At 37.1% G+C, this 25,930-nt stretch overlaps 1 protein-coding gene and 2 long non-coding RNA genes across 3 annotated transcripts; all 3 read left to right on the top strand.

The window, feature by feature from the left end:
- Positions 1-2,999: 2,999 nt before the first annotated feature.
- Positions 3,000-3,826, top strand: LOC145799092 (uncharacterized). The gene is made up of 3 exons (XR_014341094.1): positions 3,000-3,060; positions 3,413-3,474; positions 3,603-3,826. It is a non-coding gene; the product is annotated as an uncharacterized LOC145799092 (long non-coding RNA).
- An 11,114-nt stretch (positions 3,827-14,940) lies between these two features.
- On the top strand, positions 14,941-20,027 carry LOC114312913 (uncharacterized). The gene is made up of 3 exons (XR_014339697.1): positions 14,941-16,996; positions 19,362-19,430; positions 19,851-20,027. It is a non-coding gene; the product is annotated as an uncharacterized LOC114312913 (long non-coding RNA).
- Positions 20,028-20,500: 473 nt separating this feature from the next.
- LOC114301878 (uncharacterized) lies at positions 20,501-24,401 on the top strand. The gene is made up of 6 exons (XM_082886831.1): positions 20,501-21,070; positions 21,215-21,307; positions 21,408-21,509; positions 21,612-22,162; positions 22,303-22,391; positions 23,958-24,401. Exons 2-5 carry the CDS (start codon positions 21,248-21,250, stop codon positions 22,307-22,309), a joined length of 720 nt encoding a protein of 239 aa, XP_082742957.1. The 5' UTR covers positions 20,501-21,070; positions 21,215-21,247; the 3' UTR covers positions 22,310-22,391; positions 23,958-24,401.
- The last annotated feature ends 1,529 nt before the right edge of the window (positions 24,402-25,930 follow it).

Genomic DNA, 25,930 nt, shown 5'->3' with positions numbered 1-25,930 from the left:
AGGAGAGCTTGGGAGGCAATGCCAACGGTTGGTCCATTAAGCATTATAAGGTTTGTATGTTCAAGATCACAGGAGGGATAAATCTAGGGTACTCGGTGTTTTTGTATGTGTTGTCAGTTTTGGTATTCTATTATCTACACTACTATAAGGTTTGTATGTTCAAGTTTTCATTGAGGAAACCTACTTTGGATTTCTGGGTGAACTGTGTCAGATTCGTAATTATTGTGGTTATATGCAATGCTGCTACCATGGAGGTACATATATTATGACATGTTGAACCAAGCTATTTTAGTAACATGCAACATGAAGTACTTGATGTTTTTAGATGTTCTTTTCCTCAGGCACTTCCCATATTTCTGTATAGTCTGATCACTGCTTGGGGTGCCATCCTGATTTCAGTTACATTGATACTTCTGTTTGGAGAGGTGAGGGATTTATCTTAGGTAACATTTCTTTAGAAGAGAGCTATAAAATTTGGAGCAGGTGGACAGCTGCTTGAATTTGCAGTGCAATTTATGGTTTATTAAGGTATTCGTGCCCGATTTTACCCACGTAAAACTGATTTCTTATCCCTGCAATTTGCGACATGGGCAATTGAGGTGCGAATGTGTCTGCCCATTAGAAAAAGTGCTTATTAGAAAACTTGAGTTATGTTCTTGTAGCATGGATACATTTTTTGAAGAAGTGCTTTTAGAAAACTCAAATTTATTTTTCGTATCATGATGTTTCAATTTTCCTGGTTAAATCAGCATGGTGAATTTGCATGCGCTAATTACTACTAGTCTGTATGAACAGATTATACCACAATCTGTTTGTTCTAGATATGGGTTGGCTATTGGTGCAATTGTAGCCCCATTTGTCTGCGTTCTTGTTTGGATTTGTTTTCCTGTAGCATATCCAATAAGGAAGGTACTTGTGTTTGCTCAGCACTATTGCATTGCATTAGTTAAGCAAATTCATTGGTTGGTCTTTCTAATTAGTCTTCTTGGCTACCCTTATTCTCTGTGATTTTTAGCTATTATATTTTCTTCTAGGACATGTACATGTAGCACTTTTCAATAGAGCTGAGTTGAAAACACTGGTTGATTTGCATGGTAATGAGGTAAGTAGCTACATTTTTGAAAGTGTTATGAACTAACGACATTTTTTTATTTATTTATGATGCAATTTGGTCCATCCCCCTCCCATGTCCCTACTGCCCACCCACCCACCTACACCCAAAAGAAAAAAAGGACAATAATGTTTTTCCATCCTGTTATTGTTATTGCTGTTAGTTTTTTTCTCTGTCAAGGCACGAAAAGGACAAATCACAGCTCATTTATATGACCAACAGTCTATAATTTTTGTCATAATAACAGGAAAAGTTCAATTGGATACAGGTATGTAGGGACACGACACCTGATGCCAGTCCAGCATAGTTGGGAATTCAATTTCCCCGGTTTATGCTTATTATTTTAGTACACATCTTTTTTCAAGGCAGTATCATTAGAAATTGGTTTAAGACATACTATAGGATGGCAGTGAATCACAAAATGGCTTTGTGTAGTGAATTCCTTGTAGTTGAATAAGGCTTTGTTGAATGAGCATGCTCAGTTTTTGTCTATTGTCCCCCCCAAGAATTTTTCTTTATTCACTCTTTAAGACCGTATTATATAATTTTTCCATGTTAAAAATAGACCATGTTGGGGCCTTATTTTCATCTTCTTGATTGTTTCTCCTACTAAACAACTGTCAATTTCCTTAGGGTATGTAGATTGTTGTTTAGCACTCTATCTCAAAGACTTGAAGTCCCTCAGTGGCCTTAATATGCGAAATTTGAATCTCTATGTTCTTATAAGTTATAAGTACTCATCAAACATCTTTCTCCAGCTATATTTGTATTGTGTTTTCTCGGTCATTGTTGTCTTCTCTTGATTCACAAAATTAATTCATTCTTTGTGTTTCATTAGTGATGACAATATTAAAAATAGCTGTCAATTTATGTGTTTCATTAGTGTTGCCAATTTAAAAAATATCTGTCAATTTCTGTATGTGTTTACTTTTTTCATGTAATGCAGTTATGTGAGGGAAACATTGGGACTTTGGAGGAATGGACCGTAGAGATGATCAAGCTCCAGTGCTAAACCCTGGGAACAAACCATTAACACTGATTACTGAAGATGATTCATTTAGAGAATTTGAATTTAGACAGTATTTTTTTGCCTGCCAAGCAAAGGTGTGCAAGACAAAGAAGTAGGATTAACTTAGGTTGGTTTTAGATAATAACAGGAGAAATTATACATAATGGAAAATTATGTTTTTTATTTCATACCAGAAGTTATTGCATTATTTGTTTTCCTCAATCATGTTCAATTTATGGCATGTAAAATTTTTCGTAGCGTTGAGTCTTTCATTTATCAGTAACACTTATATTATTCTTCTTGCATATTGGAAATTGGGATGCACTGCTTGAACTTGCTTTAGTACGTGCTCAGTATATCACAGTTAACTTAATTCTACATTTTATCGTTAAACTTCATTTGTAATATCTATACTAATTGCCTCATTGGAGCCATACTTTCTTAAGTTTTCTACAATGCTTGTTATATTTGTCAAAACTTTAAATATTTTGTCTCGCCACATTTCAAGGGTACTTGGTTTTCTGCAATTGTGTTTTAACTTTGTTGCAATTATACATCTCAATTTTGCAGCTGTTATTCAAGTTGAATCGTCCCTTTGAGGTTGCATCAAGGGGCTATTCACTTATTATCGGCTTTTCAAAGGCATTGGCACTGCATGAGGTATTTGACATGTTGTTCAATGTTCACTCACAGTAATAATAGTACTTTTTTTAAGCTATTATTGAAACATTATTTATTCTTATCCTTTTTACCTCTCTTTTCTTGGTGTTCTTTTCAGAGTATGTTACCCGTCTGTATCCGTGAAGTTTGGGTGATAACTGCTTGCTTGGCTTTAATCAATACAATTGCTTCTCATTATAGTGATGGGCAAGTGGCACTTGATATAGAAACAGAGTTTTATTGCCTTCAAGGTGATCTTTATTCACTATGCCGGATTAAGGTAAAGTTTACACGCATTGCAAGTGACTTCCAAACTCCATATACTTAGTGTGATATAGTGCAGTGTTTGCATACTATACTATGTAACTTGGTGAGTGGAAGTAATCAACATTTGTTATTTCAACCGAGAATGGAGTTTGAGGGAAAAAATAGTTGTCCAGGCATGTTTTTTGCTGACATATAGATGCAATGATATGTTTCATTCTATTTTTATTTCTCAATGGTTTCCCTGTGACAATTAACAAGCATTTTTTTTATTAAAAAAAAAAAAATAGCCATGCATTTGTTCACTTGTTTCTACAAATTTAATACCAAAATAATTACTTATTGCAATGTAATTCCCCATGTTGCAGTTCATGAGGCTTGCATATTTAATTGGTTATGGATCAGATATAGAAAGAAGTCCTGTCAACAGGTAGAAACACAACTTTTTAGCATACCAATCCTATTTGAAAGTAGTAGTCAGCATTGCCAAAGAGTTCCTTTGATGTTGCACTGTGGTCCTCCAACTCTCTCTCTCTAATATATTTTTCTTTTGTGCAGTGCTTCACTCAGCATGCTACCTTGGCCTAAGCCCGCAGTTTAGCCTTTAGTTCCACCTGATGCTTCATCTGAGGTGTTTGAGAAGGAAAAGGTGAGGTTTTTAATTTGGTATTATTGACATGTAACTAGGAAAAGGCTTGTAAATTTGAGCACTGATATAAATTAAATAAACCAACCTTGTACTAGTTATTTCGAGGATACTTCAATTGATACTCTGCTTCTTTTGTTATAAGTGATTCAACTGGTTTGCTGGTTGTTTAGAATGAGTCTTAACTGAAGTCAAATAAAGTTAATTTCATTTTAGGATGAAAGAAAATTTTATTCATAACTCAAAAATCATTTGATGGCTCAGTATGATGGCCTCAGTGACATCCTAACAAAGCGGCCAATTTTAATTGGGCCAAAACTGAAAGCTACTCTAGAAAACATGATCTGGTTTTTTACTTTCTTTGTAAAAATTAGTTTTTTCAACAATGCCTCCTGTGCGCTGAGGAACTTCATCATCAACATCTTTACTCTGGATTATTGGAAGAAATAACTGAACAACTGTGGGATAGTCAAATTTATTGTTGTCGCAGTTCAATTACATACATTAGTCACCAATATGGATCTTAGATGATATCTAGAGCTGGAGGATTGTAAGGACCAGGTTGTCAAAAAAAAAAAAAAAACCTTGTTCAAAAAAAAAAAAATCAGTTTTTGGAAATTTGTACTACTTACCTGAGCAGTGCTTGTGTCCTTGCATTGAATTGTTATGGTAATGTGGCTCAAGTTGAGGGTTAGGATTAAATGTTTCACTAAAATAGACTATGTCTTTGTGGGCACTTTTTCTGAGACACAACATGCCCTTCCTCACCTTAGTTAACATGTCAATAATGCGGTTTAAGTAATCCTTCTCAAAATTATCGTAATTATAGTTGTTACTTATCCTAATTTCATTCTCATTGAAAAATGTTATTGTTTATGTATTCCTTGAATCCATGCAGATGATTCTTCAAACAACACCAAGGGTTAAGCACTTTGGTATTCAGAGGAAACCATTACCTCTTGAACCATCTTTACTTCTGCGTGAAGCTAATCGCCAAAGGGCTTCTCTTTCTGCTGGGAATGTGTTTGAATTATTTGATGGTCGCTCAGCTTTTATTGATGGGTAATGGAAATTTAGTAATTGAATGCAATATATTGTTACATGTTGTTCAAAGAAATGCATAATTTCTTGGAGGGAGAAATACAATCTTGTTGGTTGGTTCCAGTGTTTTGACTTAAAATGTACTGAACTGCTTTAATTTGCATTGGAAGCAAGCATACTAGTTGCTGATAACAACCTTTCCCCTTCCTTTTTTTCCCCTCTAATTGTTGAAGAAGTGAACTCTAATATTTGTATCTTTGTGTATATGTAAATGTCTTTGTCTTCAGATCCTTTGAATTCTTTTGAGCCCTTACCCAGTTGTTACATGCTGGCAGCTTAGGTTCAGATGCATCTCCGAGGAAGCCCCCTTCAGCTAAAGTAAATACTGTTTCCAGGTCAAGAACTAATTCCTCACCCAGAAACTTTGAAAGCTGCATCGATCGACCTATGAGACTTGTAGAGATATGTGTTGATGCTGAGCATGCTCTGCAGAATGGTGGACCAGCAGCAGTGATGATTTTATAAGTTATGAGAAGCCAACAAGACCCATTCTAATGGTATCATTCTTGTTTAATGGAAAACCAAAACAGATTTTGATGATGTGTATTATAATAAAAACAATGATGAGAAGATGATGATGAGGATGTGGAGCAATCATTATACCGTCGTATTTTAGATTGCCACATTTCCTGTATATAGTCTCCCTTTTAACATGACATGGATTGGTTTGTGACAACGGACCACTTTGTTGATTCATTATTCATCTCACAATGCATTTCCATTCTTAGGTGTTTAAACCAAGGTCCCTGGTCAATCTTGCTGCATCTGTTTCATCTGCTTTGCTTATTAATGAACCTCAATGGGATGGAATAGTATATAATTTTTGTGCCTTGTCCTTTTCATGCCTTGTCTTTTTCGTGCCTTGCTCACAAATAGTATATAATTTTTGATCATCATGCAAGTGGATTCTGTAGTTTACCTTGTTGACGCATACGACAAAGAGAGATTTGCAGAGGCTAAAAAGGAGCTGGATGCCCTCCTCTCAGACGATTCACTTGCAAATGTCCCGTTTCTCATACTTGGGAACAAGATTGACATACCCTATACTGCCTCAGAGGATGAGTTGAGATATTGCTTGGGTTTGACTGGTGTTACTACCGGTAAGGGTAATGTTGACCTCGTTGACTCAAATGTCCGTCCTATTGAGGTCTTCATGTGCAGTATCGTGCGCAAGATGGGATATGGCGATGGCTTTAAGTGGCTTTCCCAATACATTAAGTAGGAGAATTGGAGAATGGTTTAAGAAGCAAGCGAATGTGCAAAGCCATCTAAGGGTAACTTTCATGCCACTGCTGCATGAATGGAAATATTGGGAATGTAAAGTTTAATATGTAGCTTTTACCTTGTTATCTTGCAGATAGTCTTGCTATTTTTTTGGTGGGGAAGGTTAAGTTGATTCTGTTCTCTCTCTGTGTCTGTCTCTCTTTGTACTTGACACAATTGTAAAGAAATAAAGTTGTGGGGAAATGTTTGTGATTGATAGGGAAATGTTCTGATCTTTTGCATTCCATGGCAACTGAGAGTGTGAAATGTTGTACTTTTGTCCCAAATTCCCAATAGCTTTTGCTAATCAAAGCCCCAAAACTAGTAAGGGCACTCGTGCCTCAGTAAGTTATACTTTTGCCGACTAAATAAAGTAGTCGGTGTATCACCAAGCACATTTGGCGACTAAATAATTAGCCGTTAAAATTATTAATTTTGGCAACCAAAGGATTTGGTCGCGAATAGGTCTATTGCCGACTAAAGTTTTAGTTGCGCAAAACATGTTTGGTCGCGGAATGTGACAATTGGCGACCAAACAATTTGGTCGCGGAATGTGGCAATTGGTGACCAAATTTTTTGGTCGCGGAATGTCACAATTGGCGACAAAAATTTTTTGGTCGTGGAATGTCACAATTGGCGACCAAACTTTTTGGTCGTTGAATGTGATAATTGGCGACCAAACTTTTTGGTCGCGAAATGTGTCAATTGGCGACTAAGATATTTAGTCGGGAAAATATCACTTTTCGCGACCAAAGTGTTTTAGCGACTAAATGAATTAGTCGCGGTAATGATATATTTAGCGACCAAAAATTTAGTCGGCAAATCCGACTTTTCCCGACCAACCAAAATTTTGGTCGCGAATTACTTTTGCCGACCCTCAATTGGCGACCAAAGTAGCGACCAAAAAAATTGGTCGTGGATAACTTTTGCCGACCAAAAATGGGCTTTTAGCGACCAATTTTTTGGTCGGCAAAAGTGTTAATTCTTGTGGCGTACAAATATTCTCAAACATGATGCTCCCTAATTTGGACAAGTTGCATATCCCAACAAATCTCTCTTTACACCTCTCTTTGCATGTTGTAACTTCTTTGAATTTGAATACATAAAATTAACAAACTATTATATATTGTAAAGAAATCTATTGGGCTGTACTTATTTTATTATTCCTGCTACTATCATGTTCTTGTTGGGTAGTTTGGTGTCTTGTTCTGTTGTTTATGATTCGTTTTTCATCAATCTTGAGGTGTGCTAAGAAATGATTGAGCATTTCTTGCGGTGCCAACCCAGTTGAGATCGTGTGGTTATGTTTTGATATTTTTTACACTTCCTTCTCCTTTCTTTGGTGTAATGCTGTATGTATTTATGTTAATTATCATCAATAAAGGTCCTGTTTTTTGCCGTTAAATATATATATATATATATATATATTGTAATGAAATCATGGTTTATCCCTTTTTTTGTTTTTGCACAGCCATGAACTAGGTCTACAAATTCAATAACACTACCAATATATAAGTACAATGAGTAAGAAAATACAAAATGGCAAGAAGTGCGAGGTTTTAAATTATATAATTAAAGGAGTAAATAAAAAAAATTATAACAAATTTTATGCAAATAATTGAAAATGACTATGAGAAGGGCAATTGAATATTTGAATATTATTTTGAAGATTTCAATAAAAACCTTCTACCACTACAACAAAATGCATGTTTGGCGACTAAAATTGGCGACCAAACCAATTTTAGTCGCCAAAAATACCACATTCATCGACCAAATATCGGCTTCGGTCGGCATTCATTGAAATCTTTTGCCGACTAACGTATTTTCGTCGCCATATAGTATCATTGGCGACCAACTTTCCATTTAGTCGCTGTTGTTACCCACTTAGGCTACCAATATTTTATTTTGTCGCCGTATGGTTTAATTTGGCGACTAAGCATTTTTGTCGCCAAAAAAAGGGTATTTTTGTTATCACTTTTTGACGACCAAATCTGTATTAGTCGTTGTATATTCAGTATTGGCGACGAATATTTGAATTTAGTAGCCAAAAAGTAATCTTTAGCCGACCAATTTCTTGTCGCCAAACATGCATTTTGGCGACAAATTGTCGTTTAGTCGCTAAAAGTTCGAATTTTTTTTTAGAGGGAAAATAAATAATTTTCGCGCCCAGTACATATATATTGCACACAGTGTTTTGTTCTCTTTTGTCTCCCTCTCACACACCGACATCAACATACCAAACCCGTCCCTACCAAACCCGTCGCTCACCACCTGCGAGCATCACCATCGCAGGCCACCGGCGCTCGCCACCAGCACCACTGCAAATCGGCGATCATCACCATCGCAGGTATGTTTCTGTCGTCTCTCTCCCTCTCTGTCGAGCTGGTTCTATCTGGTTGTCGATGTCTCTCCCATCCCCTTCTCTGACGATTACTTTTAGGGTTTGACATGTTTTTGTCCTTTCATTTTCCATTTATTTCGTACACAAATTTTTAGGGCTTTTCTGACTTCGTGAATGGGTGTGGTTGACATTGCAGATTGTCCATTTTGATTTTGGATTTGGATTCTTTTTGTATTGTTTAAATGTGCCTCCGTTTTGGAGAAATGTTCCAAATCGGTTCGAAATGTGCCTCTGTTTTTTTAACACACTTGTTGATTTTGGATGCTTTTCCTGATTTACTCTTATCATTATAACTGTGCCTCTGTTTTTTGTATCGAAAATGTTCGAAATGTGCCTCTTTTTTTTGTATCGAAAATGTTCGAAATGTGCATCTGTTTTTTGAACACTTGTTGATTTTGGATGCTTTTCCTGAGTTAGTCTTATCATTATAAATGTGCCTCTGTTTTTTGTATCAAACATGTTTCAAACGTTCCGATGGTGTGACTCAAATTCGAATTAAGTAAAAGAAATTGTTTTTTTTTTAAAAACCACAAATCGGTTCGATTCAATCCTAATTATTGACAGTTAGGTCCATGACTTTATAGTTATGATTTTTATTTGAATTTTAGTTCCATTTATGTAAATATATTTATAGAAATCGTAGTTCCAAATTACAGAATTTAATCTCATTTTCATAGTTTGGTTGAAAACTTTCAATATTTTCAAGATTCAGTTTCATTCCAAATTTCATAAAACCATAGCTAATTATTCGATGTTAGTTTACTTCAAAACCAAACCAAATTCAACCTTGCTCTCCCCTAACTCGAATCGTAACCTCCAAATCAGTTGAGAATAAGCCTGATGATCATAGTATGAGATCATCTATCCCAATTCCTATCCACCAAAACACTTCAGAATAAGCCCCTGACCACTTTATTCAACAGACGAAAGACAAGTGATATACTCCAGCTCCGCATCTCAATGGGTTAGGTAGTTGTTATTTGGAACACCTCAATTCGATATATATTTCTTGGACCTTAAAGAATTGCAAGTTTAACATTATAAACTATTTGCATTCTCCTCTTCAAACAATTAGACACATCCACATTCGTTTGTTTTTGTAGTCTATACTCTTCATGACCCTTAGATTATTGTCTGACTTAAAACTCAGATATTTCAGTACTTCTCTCTACACATTTCAAGAAGAGTAAGACAAAGATAGTTCAAAAAATATGGAACTACCTTTGATGACCGCAACGGAGAAACATATACATTATGAACACATACCCCATCACGGCGTGTTGATGACCAATCAAGAAACACACTACGAAAAACTTGAGGTTTACACTGTCGTCCATTTCTATAGTTGAAAATTATTTCTTTAAAAGTCAATTTTAGTTTAGAAATATGTGGCCGTCACATAAGAAATTAGGATTACAAAGTGTGATTACTCAATATCCTAATTACTCTCACATTTTTGCACTACAAACCTTTGGAACTCCATAGAAACAATCGACGATAATCTGGTCAATATGACGATTACAGAACATGGTCGTCCTTTCACTCATAATTTGTTGAAAACAGATGACAAAAAATCTCTCGGATCTCCCGAGATATCTGTACCCTTTCAACCATACCGTTGATTCTGGAAGCACCTAACTTCACAATCTAAGTTGCACAAGAAGTTGCACTATCTTACTATAGAATGGGAACAATAATAGAATGGCAATGGCCAATGTAAGGCACCAAACCATATTCTAACTACATTTCATTTGTCTAGGCCCTCAATAGGCTTGGGCCATCTCTACTTCTTGAGTGCTCTTGTGATATTGTTTAATGTCAAAATTAGAGTGAAAAATGCTAAACTCTAGTTGTTGACATATTGTTTCATATCAAAATCAAAGTCAAAATGTTTTGAAAAAATGTGACAAAGAGTTTTCAAAGTTAAAGACAAAGTGTTTATGAGATTGATGAAATATGTTGTTTTTTCTCTTTTTGTAATTTTTTTGTGGCAATCTAAATTGAGAATATGAGCTATGCCATAATAAATAAACCCATTTTATAATGAGAAGAGAGTGACAGTGGCCATTGTTGGTGTTCCTATCTAAATGTATCAAGGGTTCAAGCCTTCTTTTTGCAAGATACACCTCAAACGTACTTGACATTAGTGCATTATTGTTTCTTTAAAGAAAAATCTTGATGGTTCAGATTAAAGTTGTGTACATTTGGTTTGTCTGAAAGGGATAAAAGGTTACATTTGACAAGCTTCCAGAGAAAAGGAGCCACAGATTTTAAAAAGCTAAAGTGAGCAGAAAATTTGAAAAAGATTAATGATTTCTTATGATCATCCATGAGACCGATCTGTTATTACTATTTTCTTCACTTCAAAAAGCAATGCTAATCAATTTGCTAAACTTACTTAAGCTCTCTTCCATTACAGAGTATTTTTCCAATTCCCTGTCGATTCCCAGGTTCATCTTCGCTTGATGTGTACTGTTCCAAGAATGGACAACAGTTGGATGATGATAACAGATAGGCTAAAAAGCAAAGAGTATGTACAAGGTGTTCAGTCATTTTTGGAGTTCGCTACGAAGAATTTAGGGCCGCAGGATGAAATCCGTTGTCCTTGTGTTGATTGCTTGAACGGCACGAAATTACCTCGACATGTTGTACGGTTGCACTTGCTTCGAAGAGGAATCGCATGTTCTTATCGCACTTGGGTCCACCACGGGGAACGTGTCCCCCTATTTCGTGGTCATCCTACTATGCGAAACGATGACACTCAAACCGACCGAGCTGGAATGACAACCAATCACGAAAATGTGGATGAACTTCCAACCATGTTACAAGAGATTTACATGAGTGGTCTCATGGATGATCCTATCGACGGAGAACGTACTAGTTCGGAGAGGCACAATTTGTTTAAGTTCATGAAGTTGTTCGATGATGCTCAACGTAAAGTATATCCAGAGTGTGAAAAGTTTTCCATCTTGTCCTTCGTAATTAAGATGCTTCACGTGAAGGTGTACAATAAATGGAGCAACAAATCTTTCGATATGGTTATGCAAGTTTTCAAAGACATTCTCCCAAAGTGTCATGAAAATGTTCCATGGACCCTTTATGAAGCGAAAAAGTTCTTACGTGAGTTGGGTTTGGGATATGAGCCCATTCATGCATGCAAGAATGATTGTACTTTATTTTGGAAGGACAACGCCACATTGGAGAATTGTTCTACATGTACGGAGTCTAGATACAAGTTGAACGACAAGACGGGTACAAAAATTCCACAGAAAATACTGAGGTACTTTCCTTTGACACCGAGGTTGAAGAGATTTTACATGTCGAAAAAAACAGCTGTAGATATGAGATGGCACAAAGATAAGCGTGTGGATGATGGAGTACTGCGACATCCAGCTGATGGTGAGGCATGGAAGGACTTTGATAGGTTGCATCCTACGTTCTCTGCGGATCCTCGGAATGTACGGCTAGGGCTTGCGACGGATGGTTTCAATCCATTCGGACATATGAGTACATCGTACAGCATGTGGCCCGTAATCTTAATGCCTTACAATCTACCCCCATGGAAGTGTATGAAAGATCCATTTCTCATGATGTCATTGCTTATTCCCGGACGATCCGCACCCGGCAGGGACATCGATGTTTACTTGCAACCATTAGTAGAAGAGTTAACTAATCTGTGGCAGCATGGTGTGGACACATATGATGCCTCTACCGGCCAAATATTTACAATGCATGCAGCAGTCATGTGGACCATCAATGATTTCCCTGCATATGGTTCGTTGTCTGGTTGGAGTACAAAAGGTTACTTGGCCTGCCCTAATTGTAACGTGGATGCATCATCTCAGCGTTTGCGCAATAAGATAGGGTTTATGGGTGCTCGGCGGTACTTACCTGAGAACCATAATTGGCGTAGAAGTAAGCTATTCAACGGTGACATTGAGAATCGGTCCAAACCTGTCGAGTTATCGGGAGAACAAATACTGGAGCAAGTTAATTTGGGTACGTACAGGCCATATGGAAAGCATCCAACCAACCAAAAAAGACAAAGGACTGAAAATCCAACTCCGAACTGGACAAAAAAAAGCATTCTTTTCGACCTACCCTATTGGAAAACACTTAAGCTTCGACATAACCTTGATGTCATGCACATAGAGAAGAATATATGTGACAATCTGCTTGGGACACTATTGAGCATTGATGGCAAGAACAAGGACACCGACAAAGCACGTTTGGATCTAGAGGACATGCGAATACGAAAGGACTTACACTTGATAAGGCATGCGAATGGCTCTTTCCTAAAGCCTCCGGCATCGTACACATTGTCCCCGGCAGAACGATTAGGGTTTTATGATTTCTTGAAATCAATTAAGTTTCCTGATGGCTATACGGCAAATGTATCCAATTGTGTCACCGCGAATGGTTGTAAGTTAGTTGGCCTCAAGAGTCATGACTGTCATGTCCTTCTACAACGACTTCTTCCCACTGGGATGCGAGGATACCTTCCTACCGAGATTGGGACCACATTGTTCGAGTTTGGAACTTTTTTTAAACAGTTGTGCTCGAAGACTTTGAGGGTGACTGATTTGGAGAAATTGCAAGAACAAATCGTACTTATACTTTGTAAGCTTGAAAAGATTTTTCCTCCAGCTTTTTTTGATGTGATGGTCCACTTGGCAATTCATTTGCCTTACGAGGCTAGGCTTGGAGGGCCTGTCCAATTTCGATGGATGTATCCTATTGAGAGGTATAACAACGAGTCAGTAATTTTTTCTTGTAATTATAGTTCAATATGAACATACTGACGATCACGCCGATGTTTATGTGTAGGATGCTTGGACTTCTTAAAGGATTTGTGGGCAATAAAGCTCGTCCAGAAGGATCCATTGCGGAGGCCTACATATCCAAAGAGTGTACGATGTTTTGTTCAATGTATTTGCATGGAGTTGAAACGGTGTTCAACCGGGAAGAAAGGAACTACGATGGGGGTGCCAATGGCCCGGGGTTGGCGATCTTCACTCAAATTCTTCGTCCTTTTGGTCAACTCCCCAGGGCTGTTGATGTGTCCGTAGCTGACCGTGAATTGGCTCATTGGTTTGTCCTACACAATAGTTTGGAAGTGGATGAATATCTAGAGTATGCTTCTTCATCATATATGCAACATACCTTTCCTTCATGGTTTTTATTTTTTAAAGTCTTCATTATTGTAATTACTTATCATGTACTTCGTATTAACTAGGGAACACAAGCTCGTGTTGCAACAAAAATATGGAAGTTCATGCAACATTGCAACGCGACAATGCAAAGAATTTCCTAAATGGTTCAAAGCTCGCGTAAGATTATGTAACGTGTTACTCTAAAGTGTGGACCTAACGTTGAATTATTCTAACTTTGAATTGACATGACATACTTTCTTCTGTAGATGAACCAGTTACGAAATGAAAACTCACCCGAAGCAACCGATGAGATGTGGGCATTAGCCAATGGACCTAATGCATTAGTCAATACATATTCGGGATGCATTTGTAATGGCGTCCGATTCCATACTATCGACCGTGATAACCGTCGTAAATGTCAAAATAGTGGGTTGGTAGTGGAAGGCGACCACGAAGGCCAGTTGATCAAGTTCTACGGCTACCTTTGTAAAGTGTGGGAACTGACATATTTGTTTGGACACCGGGTTGTTTTGTTCCAATGTGAATGGTATAACACTGGTAGTACTCGAACTTTGCGTGTCGAACCACATGTGACAACTGTTGATGTAAGAAGTCGATGGTATAAAGATGACTCCTTTGTGTTCCCAGGCCAAGTTCAACAAGTTTTCTACGTTCCTGATACGAAGTTAGGGCCGAATTGGCGAGTCGTAGAAAAGTTTCAACATCGACGAATTTGGGATGTGCCAGAGTTGGATGTGCCAGAATTTGATGAAGTGTTGCAAGATGATGAAAATAGTACTGTTGTACCAACTGAGCCTATTGATGATGTTGTTGTTTTACGTCGGGATGACATTGAACCGCAAATTATTTCAATGGAAGTTTCTCAGTCCAATAAGCGTGTACAACCGGAGGGTGTTATGGACAATGATTTCATCTGCGATGACGACGATGACCTAACAATCTCGGGTGATGACGAAGAACATGAGATGGAAAGTGATTTTGATGCAGATACGGACCTAGAATTTTAACTCAGTTTGTTTCTTTGTTTGGCTTGTTTTGTTGATGTCATGAGGGCAATTAAGAATATTGAAGAAATTGTAATTTGAATTTCATGCCTACTCTTGAATTTCATGTAATTTGAACCTTCTAATTTTAATTTCCTCTACACTTTGTATGAACTGTTAGAGCAAATTGAGGATCAAATTCATACTCAGTTCAGTTTTTCCAGTCGGACACCTGTGCTGTTTGGCTGCTTTTCCCACAATTTGTGCTGGTTTGCACATCTGCTCTGTCTCTGTTTGCTGAGTTTGACAGTTCGCCGCTGTCTTTGTCCACTTTGGCTGCTTCATGCTTCACTGATATGCTTAGGTGCTAGGTCCCTTATATAGAATGTAAGTTCTTTATATTGTTACTACATACTAGCCATAATGGAAATTACGAACCATATACTATCTCAATGGTAAATCACAAGTTATAGTAAATCATGTGTTCTTAAGACTAATTGCTTCATGCTTGTTTAATCTGTGATAATTGCGTTTGCAGGGTTACAAACTTCCATTTCTTTTAAGTTGCCCACCAAGTAGTAAATGTGTTTTTGCAAACATCACATTTGTTCCCATCTATGAATTTTCTAATGAATTGGTTTAAGTGTGAGGATCTACTGACATCATATGCAAATAGTGAGAGAGAGGTTTTCCCTTTGATATTAGTATAATAATAATTATACTAATAATTACTATTATGTAAAATTCTGTGTGGTGCTCTAGTCAACAAGCCTTCAAAGGATAGCTTAGGAAACCAGAACTGTACATAAAGCTGAAAATGCAGCCTTCATGTGAAGAACCAGTGGTCTGTCAATGGTGCTGCATAATTATGTGTGGTGCTCTAATACAGTTCAGAACATCACATGCACACAAACTCTCACGGCTGCAGCTATTACTCTCAGTCGGGAAGGTCCAGAGTTGTCGTCCAGTCCAGCAATTGCTCAGTGTGGGTGTCTGAAAGTCAGTCATGTCGTCGTCTTCATGTTGCAGCGGTTTGTCGAGTTACTTACTGTTGCCTTATCACGATCTGTGTGTCAAGTTGTATTAACTGGGATGGTATTTCTGTGGTCTTTATGGATCCCCTATTCAGCTGCATTATTGTGTCTGCCAGCTTTGTCTGGCAAGATTTTTATGGTAGGTTATGTTAAAATATGCATTTGACCTATGCTTTAAGTTGTGGAAGGTCCTACTGCAGCCCTCTGTTTATTTTGAGTAGTAGTCTCTGCTCTAGCATCTCTAGCAGCAGATGCTTCTCTCCAGGATGATAATTAGATTTATGTGTCCCAAAATTGCGCGGGGCTGCAGTCACAACTTCATATAAATGTCAAGGCTAATGACTGAGAATTTGTGCTAGGTGTAGGCCACCGCCAAGTTTGAACCAGGTAAACAGGAGGGGAATCGAACCCTTATTGATAGCGTGGGAGCATACCCACTTTTGCTTTGATTGTAGTTGAACTCTCCATGTTTGAGGATCTGCTATGCTGGCTGGGAAAGTGATTGCTTGAGCCAAAGAAGTTTAGCCCACTGCACCTTAGGGTGCTGGGTTCTCCACAAATTCGAAGCAGATTGAATAGAGAAGCACCCATCAGAGGATGCCAGCCAAATAGCTTTATCCTCCATATTAGTTGGGTTTCCCTGAACATTAGCCTTAATGTCATCTAATTCCCAGGTCTGGCACACAGGCCATCTCCATCTCCCATCATCTATAATGGAAGCAACCTTAGCCTAAGCTAGAGAGCCTACATCATAAATAACTCAATCTGCAAATCTTTCCTTCAAAGGACCAAGAGGATGCCAATTATGAAGACAAAGAAAAGTGTTCTGCCCGTTACCCACTTTAAACCAATATGGTGGATGAGATCATTTGTAAGGGGAGTATGTTGCTCATGTTTGTTCTTGCTTTTGTTCATATTTGACATGATCACAAACCATTAAAAAAACTAGGAAGACAACACTCCATGAATGCTGCTGGAGCAGATTTAGGCTCAATGAAAGGTGTATGACCTGATTTTGGGGTGTATTGTGATTGTATAGTTGCATGTTTTGGGATGTCATTTATGGAATGTTGTATTTTGGGGAGTATGTTGCTCATGTTTGTTCTTCCTTATTATGTCTCAGTTTGTTAGTTACCATTGATCGTATCTGACGAGTTCCATTTCTTCCAATACAGGGAAGTTTCCTACCCTTGTCACGCATCAAGAACCTGTCGCGTCTAAAGTTAATGAGACAAAAGTGACAGTCAAATTCCAACTGAAGAAGGTTCTCTGCATGGGAGTTGCTGTTTTCCAACTGTGCAATTCAGTGTTAATTTTCTGGTTTCATTGTTGAAGAAGAACTGGCAAAATGTGAGTTTCGTGTCTTTTCAAAAGTAAAAGAAGTAAGTTGCCATGAATTCATGATTAATTTTACTCAACTGTTACTAGGGGCTGTGCAGCAAATCTGGCACTGCTGTTACTTTTCTGTGATCCATTCTTCATAAATAATGTTCATTTGTTTACTGCTGTGCGTAAATGTACATAAATAATGTACATTTGTTTTGGTATGTATTGCTTGGTTCATTTTAATTTCATTATATGAACAAAATGTGCACTTCAAAACCATCAGTTGAAGGTTTAGGTCTATATATTACTTATCTCTTCACTGTGCACCTCTTCACTTCTCCTTACTACTCTTCAATTCCTGAACTGATTCAAATGATAACACTGCTATCCTTCATTCCTTTGCTCTGACTTGCACCTTCATCAAGCCTCTCTTCTTGCATTCCTCCTTCAAAGCTGGGAATGAGAAAAATTTGTGGAGTTTGACAACTAGGCTTTTATACAGCCACCTATTTCCTACTTCTCTAACCTGAACAATTGCTTCCTCCTTCCCATAGCTGCTGCCATTTGTAACGACCTCGACATAGGACTTACTCCCTCCATAATCTCGCCATCTCAGTATGCCAACCTTTTGGACGCCTATATTGACAGTCTCACTGTCCTTCAGCATTCCTTGAGGATTTCCTCCTGGTTGATGGCTCACTTTATCCCCCCTTGTAATACTTCTCTCCTCTTTGGTAAACTTTACTCGTTTGACCTTTATCTCTTTGTCATCACACCATAACCCATCTGCTCTTTGCACTGCTACCTCAGCAGCTACTGGACAATCGTACCGAACAAAACCGAATCTCAAACCTGTTAGCTTCCTCATTTTCACTGGTATAAACATGTCCTTAACAACACCAAACTTGGAGAATAAGCCAAATAGACCTTTGGGGTTCATGGACTCACGGATGTTGTCTACAAAAATTGTAAATAGACCCCCTCCCCTACGATCCCCTGAATACCTTACCGGTCCTTTTCTTCGTACAACTGGTTTCCAGCCTCTGTTATCCATTCTGCCCTCAAGATTGTTTCTTATTACTTAATTAGCTAGAGTTTATAACTGCGAATGCCTTTTTTTTTTTTCGTTTGCCATAGAAATAAGACTATAATTATGAACAAAATACTGCATTAAAAACAAGTAGCTAAATACAAGCTAATGATTAATTGTTAAATATATATAACCTATCACTCCATCATGATAATTCCATAGAAACCAAGAATACTTGAAAACTTTCGACCATTAAACCTATGTCAAGTAGAATTTCACTTCATTGTATCTTCTTTAATACGTCGCTTTGAGTGAATTTCCATGATCTATTTGGGAAATGTAATATAGATATGTTTCTATGCATTGAAAATGCCAAGTGCTATGGAAACTTGAAGAATCCATGTTTAAACTCTAAGCAAACACCAAAGTATAACCGACCACCCTCCCAAATCTAATCTTAATTATAACCGACCACCCTCCCAAATCAGCACATTATATTGCGTACATGTTAAGCTAAATTTAGCTTTAACATCCAATCTCAAATCAAACACACCCACATCCATGTCATAATAACAAAATTTAATTGATCCATAATTTGTCTTCATAGATATTTGCATCCAATCTCAAATCAACCACATCCATATTTTTGCATCAACATGCGATACATGTTAAATGTTTAGTGCAATACCAATTGACTAAGGCTATCAATTTCCTTAATGGGCTTCCAAAACAAAGAGTTTTGGTTTCAAAACCAACATTGTTGGTTGAGGAAAAATCTGGTTTTGTAATGTTCTATAGTTAGTTTATATATATATATATATATATATATATATATATATATATATTTTTATTTTATGTTTTCTCCGAATTTTTTTCTCATATTTTGAAGCTACAATATGATCCCCCCCCCCCCAAAAAAAAAAAAATTTCTGAAACCCTTCTTTTCTTGAATTCAAAATTAGGGCATTTCACTGGATTAGGATGACAATATATTTGAAGATTGCATTTTTTTTTAAAAAAAAAAAATTGAATTATTTTCTCATGTTCTGAATCTACAATTTGATTTTTTTCCCCTTATCTAAAACCACTCCCATTTTAAAACGCGGAGAACCTTGCAATCCCAAGTGTTAGAAATGATGTAAGTTGCCCTACACTAAATGTTTTGTTTAACCTATAACAATAAAAGAGCATACATTCCATTGCATAAATTTCATTCTGTACTTTTGGGGAATCAAGAGTAGAATGTGATGACACCTGTGCCTTCCATTTGATTTTCTTTTCTTATTTTTGCAAGATGTAAACCATCGTAATTCGTAAATATTATATTCTCCATGAATTTGATTTCATTCAGTCATGCAGGCATCTTTTCTCTTTACGGTGGTAGGGACAACAGGCTTTTTCGGTGTTCTTGCCGGGCAGCTTCCTCGGGTAACTTGACATAATATCCTTTCTCTCCGATTGAGTTGATATTATTTTGTTCCTTCAGATTTCCACTAATATGAAATTATAAGATAGTAAAAAATATATATTTATTAACTTATGTAATTGCTGGGTTAATAAAATTATTTTTAAACAATAAGCAAATATACAAAAAAACAAAATTACATGTATAGCTATGGGAACCTAATAAAAAAAATTACAAATCTATTTTTAAAAATTTCAGAATAAATGGGTTTGAGTAGGAAGGACATTGCTAGATTAATGTGTATCACCATCATGTTCTCTTAGTTTACCATTGCTTAACGAGCATTTTATTATTGAGTAGACAGTCTTGTGTCATTATTGCAGCAATTACACTACTAATTTATGCGATGTTTATTACTCATGTATGTTTGTTACGTAATGTAGGTACAATGGTTCCGGGAGTCAAGACAGGCCGACGGAAGAGAGCAACAAGTGGCAACGTACTATCAACATCTGAAGCATGTCCACAGGAGAGTGGCACCCCGATGATGTTCTCTGATGAGACGCAACCACCAGATGATACACAAACTGTGGTGGAGGAGACGCAACCAGGTGGAGTGGGTAAGAGCATACTATTTAGTTGTTTAAAAATAATTTGGTTTTTTTTTTGGGGGGGGGGGTGCATAAGTCATCAAGTAAGGCAATGAAAACCCCATAAAGGCAAATAAAAACAAAGGAAAAAAAAACTAAACATTAATATACACATAACAAGGACACTTACACAAGAAATAAAATATTAGGTACACAACCTTCCAAGTTGGTAGCAACGGTCGGCATAACAATTTACGAAGACTTTATGCATAATTTACCAACACTTTATCCAAGTTGTCGCATAATTTTCCAAGATTGTATGCAGCCAAACAGTAGCTGCCAGCAACAGTAGTCATAATTAACGTCCGATTTTATATCCACAAACAGTAGCTGGCAGCAACAGTAGGCAGCAAAAAAAGTGACAGGACTTTACGTGCAGCATTTTCTTTTTGTACTCCATTAGCAATGTTTGTAATGTTGACAACGTTCCCCTTTTGTAGTAGGGCAAACGAGGTCAACTCGTGTTCGAGGACCTACATTAGGCAAAGGCGTGCAGAAAAAAATTGCTAGGAAAAAGGGGGAGAAATTACATGTCTACGTCAATCGGGTGTTGAACGCAATCACAGGAGGGAATGCAACCCCAGCGACGAATGAGTTGGGGCTTCAAATTAGACGATTGTGCCCTCTTCAGAGCGTGAAGTCATGGATAAAAATTGATCAAAGTACGAAAGATGCGGTCATCCAAGCGGTGCTAGTATGACATTCATCTTGCCATAATGTCTTTATTATATAATTTGTACTTCGTTAAATTAATTGTTCAACTAATTCTGTATCTATGTTTGTAGGACAAGTTTGTTATCGGCGATGATTTTGATAACGATGAACAAGCTCAACAGATCCTCGATAGGAAGGCATATTTGCTATACAAGGATTGGAGGTACAATCTAAAGCAAGAGTTCCTCGAACTTGAGGAAAAGGGTGTTGATGACCCCTATAGTCGTCCGCCTAGTGGAGTGAGCTTGGAGGACTGGAAATATTTGATTGATGTTGCTTGGAAAGACGAATCTCACCTGGTAACAAATAAATTAGAAAGGCCATTATTGAAATTAATTTATGTGTTAATATGTAAAACTTCTTCACTAATAGATGTACAACTTCTTCACTGAAACTTAGTAAAGCATGTTCTTTTCTTTTTTTTTCTTTTAATATTTTTGTAGAAACGGTCTACGGCTGGTAAAGCAAATAGGGGTATGCTCCCCTATAATCATACAAGTGGATCGCGATCATTTCCTATAGCAATGTCGCTAATGGTGAGAAGTTAATTTAGACATGTAATGGATGATTAATTCTTCTTGATTGTGAATATTACCATGTACTAATTCGTCAATGGATTTTTCCCGAACATAACAGGCAAATGAGGATGGGGATATAGATTTCCCCGAATTTTATAAGAAAGCACACAAGTCTAAGAAGACGGGAGATTGGATTGACCCCAAATGTGGTGAGCTACATGTGAGTATTGAATGTTGAAACAAAGTGTGATGCATATCAATTAATAAAGTTTTTTTAAATTCCTTCTCCCATCTTCACTTTATTGTTTTGTTGGCATTACAGGATGATATGGTGAATCTACAAGCGACAGCCACCGATGCGGGGTTGCAATTGACCCACGAAGAAATATCAAGGCAAGTGCTCGGGGAAAAAAAAAATTACTTGCGTGGATGTGGGGTAGGCCCACAACCCTCTTCCACAACTTCTAGTGCGGCACGAGCACGTGATAAACATATGGAGTTAATGAGAGCGGAACTGGAGGTTCTTCGTGAGCAGCGTCAAAGTGATCACGAGGAGTTGCTGAAGGAGAAAGAGGAGCGGCAAAGGGATCGGGAGGAGCTATTGAAGGAGAAAGAGGAGCGGCAAAGAGATCGGGAGGAGCTATTGAAGGAGAAAGAGGAGCGACAAAGAGATAGGGAGGAGCTATTGAAGGAGAAAGAGGCGCGCGAAAGAGATCGGGAGGAAATTACGAGGGAAAGAGAGCAGCTAATCAAACAAGTTGATGAAGAAAAAAAAGCACGGGAGGCACAACAACTACAACTCAATCATCTAAACGACGTGGTGTCACGGCTCACAACCCTCTTGCCAGGTTCAAACGGTCATCCTACTATTCGGTAAACATAATTTTCTTACTATTTCGTAAACATAATTTTCTTGGCACTGCAAGTTGTACAAAAAATATGGATCATATTTTCATAGAATTGTCTTCTAAAGTTGGTATGCAAATATTTTCTTTGTGATGTGCTTCGAATAGGTTATGAGGCATCATGTGAGTAGACATTGCAGCAGCGGACCTGGTGTTTTGATACATTACAGAAACGACCGTACGCTGATTTCTATAAGGTAACCAACTCCAATTGAATGTGATTTGAGATTTAAGACTAAAGAGAAATTAGAATGAATTTTGATTTACTACAATATAATGAGTGCCATATAAATACTGCAAAGGAGCTTTGATTTCAAAACGCTAACTGTGAAGAATGAATATGTGATTCTTAATAATAAATTTGTAAAAATAAAACCAACACTAATTTGAACTGAATAATGTGTAAAACAAAATTAAAATTTGTTTGGATTTTTGAAAAGCAGTTCTTAGGATATTACTCTGGTTTCCAATGGACACAATGCCACCTAGTCACATCCAATATATATTTGTTGCAAATAATTCTTCTCCATAGTGCATCTTTATGTACACCAAACACACTCCGGGGATGGCAGTGGGGACAGACGAGACAGACGGGACGTAATTAGCACGTGTACGTTGGGAGCATACCCGAAAAACGCCATAAACTTAGCCAAGAAAAGGGCTTCGAGGGCCGAAAATTGAGAGCAGCCCCCGACGCACTGCGGGGATGGCACGAGTAGCTTCCTCATGTCAAATAGAACTTGTGAGGACAGACGGGACGTAATTAGCACGTGTACATTGGGAGTTAGCGTGAAAAATGCCATAAACTTAGCCGAAAAAAGGGCTTAAAGGGCCGAAATTTGAGAGCAGCCCCGAAAGCACTATGGGGATGGCACGGGTAGCTTCCTCATGTCAAATAGGACCTGTGGGGACAGACGGGACGTAATTAGCACGTGTACGTTGGGAGTTAGCGTGAAAAACGCCATAAACTGAGTCGAAAAAAGGGCTTCGAGGGCCGAAATTTGAGAGCAGCCCCCAAAGCAGTACGGGGATGGCACGGGTAGCTTCCTCGTGTCAAATAGGACCTGTGGGGACAGACGGAACGTAATTAGCACGTGTACGTTGGGAGTTAGAGTGAGAAACGCCATAAACTTAGTCGAAAAAAGGGGTTCGAGGGCCGAAATTTGAGAGCAGCCCCCAAAGCACTACGGGGATGGCACGGGTAGCTTCCTCGTGTCAAGTAGGACCTGTGGGGACAGACGGGACGTAATTAGCACGCGTAGGTTGGGAGTTGGCGTGAAAAAAGCAATAAACTTAGCCGAAAAAAGGCGTTCGAGGGCCAAAACTTGAGAGCAGCCCCCGAAGCACTGCGGGGATGGTACGGGTAGTTTCCTCGTGTCAAATAGGACGTGTGGGGACGGACGGGACGTAATTAGCACGTGTACGTTGGGAGTTGGCGTGAAAAATGCCTAAAGCTTATACAAATATATTAAAGCTTAGCAATATATATATATGTTCTATAACAATCTCTATATACGTACAGTTATGAATAAAATATATGTATGTTTACACATTAGAGTAAACTTGAGTTGGGGTTGACTTACAAATTTGTTTGCACTTTAAATAAAAGTTAACGTGTACAAAAAGTATATTGAAATACCTAAATTCAAATTATATTTACATACAATTTCAATTACAATTGACATCCTTGCAATTTGTGTTTTGTAGATCAATATAACTTTTTGTTTACAATGGAACTAATGGATGTAATTTTTGTTGTGTAGATGGCTTTTGGCATTGACATGTGGATCTTCTAATTTTTTCTCGGAAGATACACAAGCTGGGAAAGTTGGGAAGTTTTTTGTCGTCCTATACTTTTTGCTGTGGACTATGGATGCATCGAACATATAATTTTTGACAGGGTACAAAGTATTTTTGGAGCTTGTATTAATTAATGAACCGTGGAATTTGGATGCATCGTACATATAATTTATGGTGGGGTACATAATATTTTTGGAGCTTGTATTACCTTTTGTCGTGGTACATATTACCATAGTAATTTGTACCTTGTCAAATGGTCATTACAATGCATAGTATAGTAAAAATGTTGTGTATAGAGGACATAATTTTGGTAACGTATTTGGAATGTATGATGTTATTATTTGTAATTGGAATATATATAGTTCGTTCGTATATAAGTTTACATTATTATTTGTAATTGGAATATATATAGCAGGTGTTCATTTTTGTTTTATGGTTCTAAGTGAACCATGTAGGTGATACATACAGGTTGCGATGGATACATACAGGTTTGGACAAAATTTAGTAAAATTAAACAAACAAAACAAAAATATAAAATGATGCATTTGGTGAGAAATCAATTTGTAGTTAAAAAGAAAAATCTTTTGGCGACTAAAATTTTAGTAGCTAAAACGAATAAAATAGTTATGGTGACTAAATGTATAGTGGCTAAAGCTGAAAAGACTTTTGGCGACAAAATTTTTGGTAGCCAAAACAACTCCAAAACAGCTATGGCGACAACTTATTTTAGTAGCTAAAACCCCAAGAAAGTTTAGGCGACTAAATTTTAGTCGCGAAAACATAAAAAAAATCATGGGCGACTAAACATTAGTAGCTGAAGCTTCACTATTAGCGACTAATAATATTGCCGCCGTAGATATTTCATTTTTTAGCGACAAAAACATTAGTAGCTAATAGTTGAGTTAAAATATTTAATGAAAGGTTTCGGCGACTAAAGTTTTAGTCGGCAATGTATTCTATCGGCGACTAAGAATTATTTCGTCGCCAATACCTGTCTTTTTGGCTACTAACATGTTAGTCGGTATTTTGTGATACTTATAGCGACTAAATGAATTTTAGTCGCTAATTCTTTCGGCGACTATGTATGGCCGACAAATCCAACGACCAAATTATTTAGTCGGGAAATACTTTCGGCGACTAAAATATGCACTTTTGGCGACGAATGTTTTAGTCGCCAAAAGTGTATTTTCTTGTAGTGTACATATAAATATAAGCAACAATGTGATGATATGATAAATTGCTTTCAGAAAAAATGCTTAACTTACGAATTTTACGAATTAAAAATAATTTTTAGCATAGTAATTGAATTTTATAACTCTCATGCATCATATGAGTCAATACTAGTTATAATCTTATTGAGGGGTTATTTGACAAGAAAGTTAAGGTTAAATTATTGCTTGTTTGGCATGCACTAAAAAAGTGCATTTTTTTTGGCATACATACACTTATTTAGGTCACATCAATCAATATCTATCAATATCTTCTATTTACTTTTCTATCTACTTTCTCTACTTTTTTACGAATTTTTTTTTATAAAAAGTTAAAAAGTGCACTTATTTAGAACATCCAAAAGATAAAATAGGCTAATTTAGCCAATAAGATAAAATGTGACATCTAAATCATAATTATTTTATTTTTTCTCTGACAATCATGAGATCCAAATAAAAAAAGTCAAAAATTTATCTTCAACATTTTTTATTTTTTATTTTTTAAATCAAACTAAATTAACCAAAAATTCAAGTTATTCCAAACGAAGATGGAGTCAGCAAGATTTTTAATACGAATGTTTCGCACGTTTTGGTGCTGTGGCAGAAGGATTCCCTTTTAAATCTCAATCAATCCTAATCTTTTCGATAAGGTAGACATTTATGAATAATACTATATAAATATAATTTGTATAAACAAATTGATATAGAATGATATGTTTTATTTGTAG

This window comes from Camellia sinensis, chromosome 9, assembly GCF_055761805.1.
Source record: "Camellia sinensis isolate YWXY chromosome 9, ASM5576180v1, whole genome shotgun sequence".
Classification (NCBI taxonomy): Eukaryota; Viridiplantae; Streptophyta; class Magnoliopsida; order Ericales; family Theaceae; genus Camellia; species Camellia sinensis.
The sequence above is the reverse complement of the archived record's forward strand: the minus strand, read 5'-3'. Positions and strand labels throughout refer to the sequence as shown.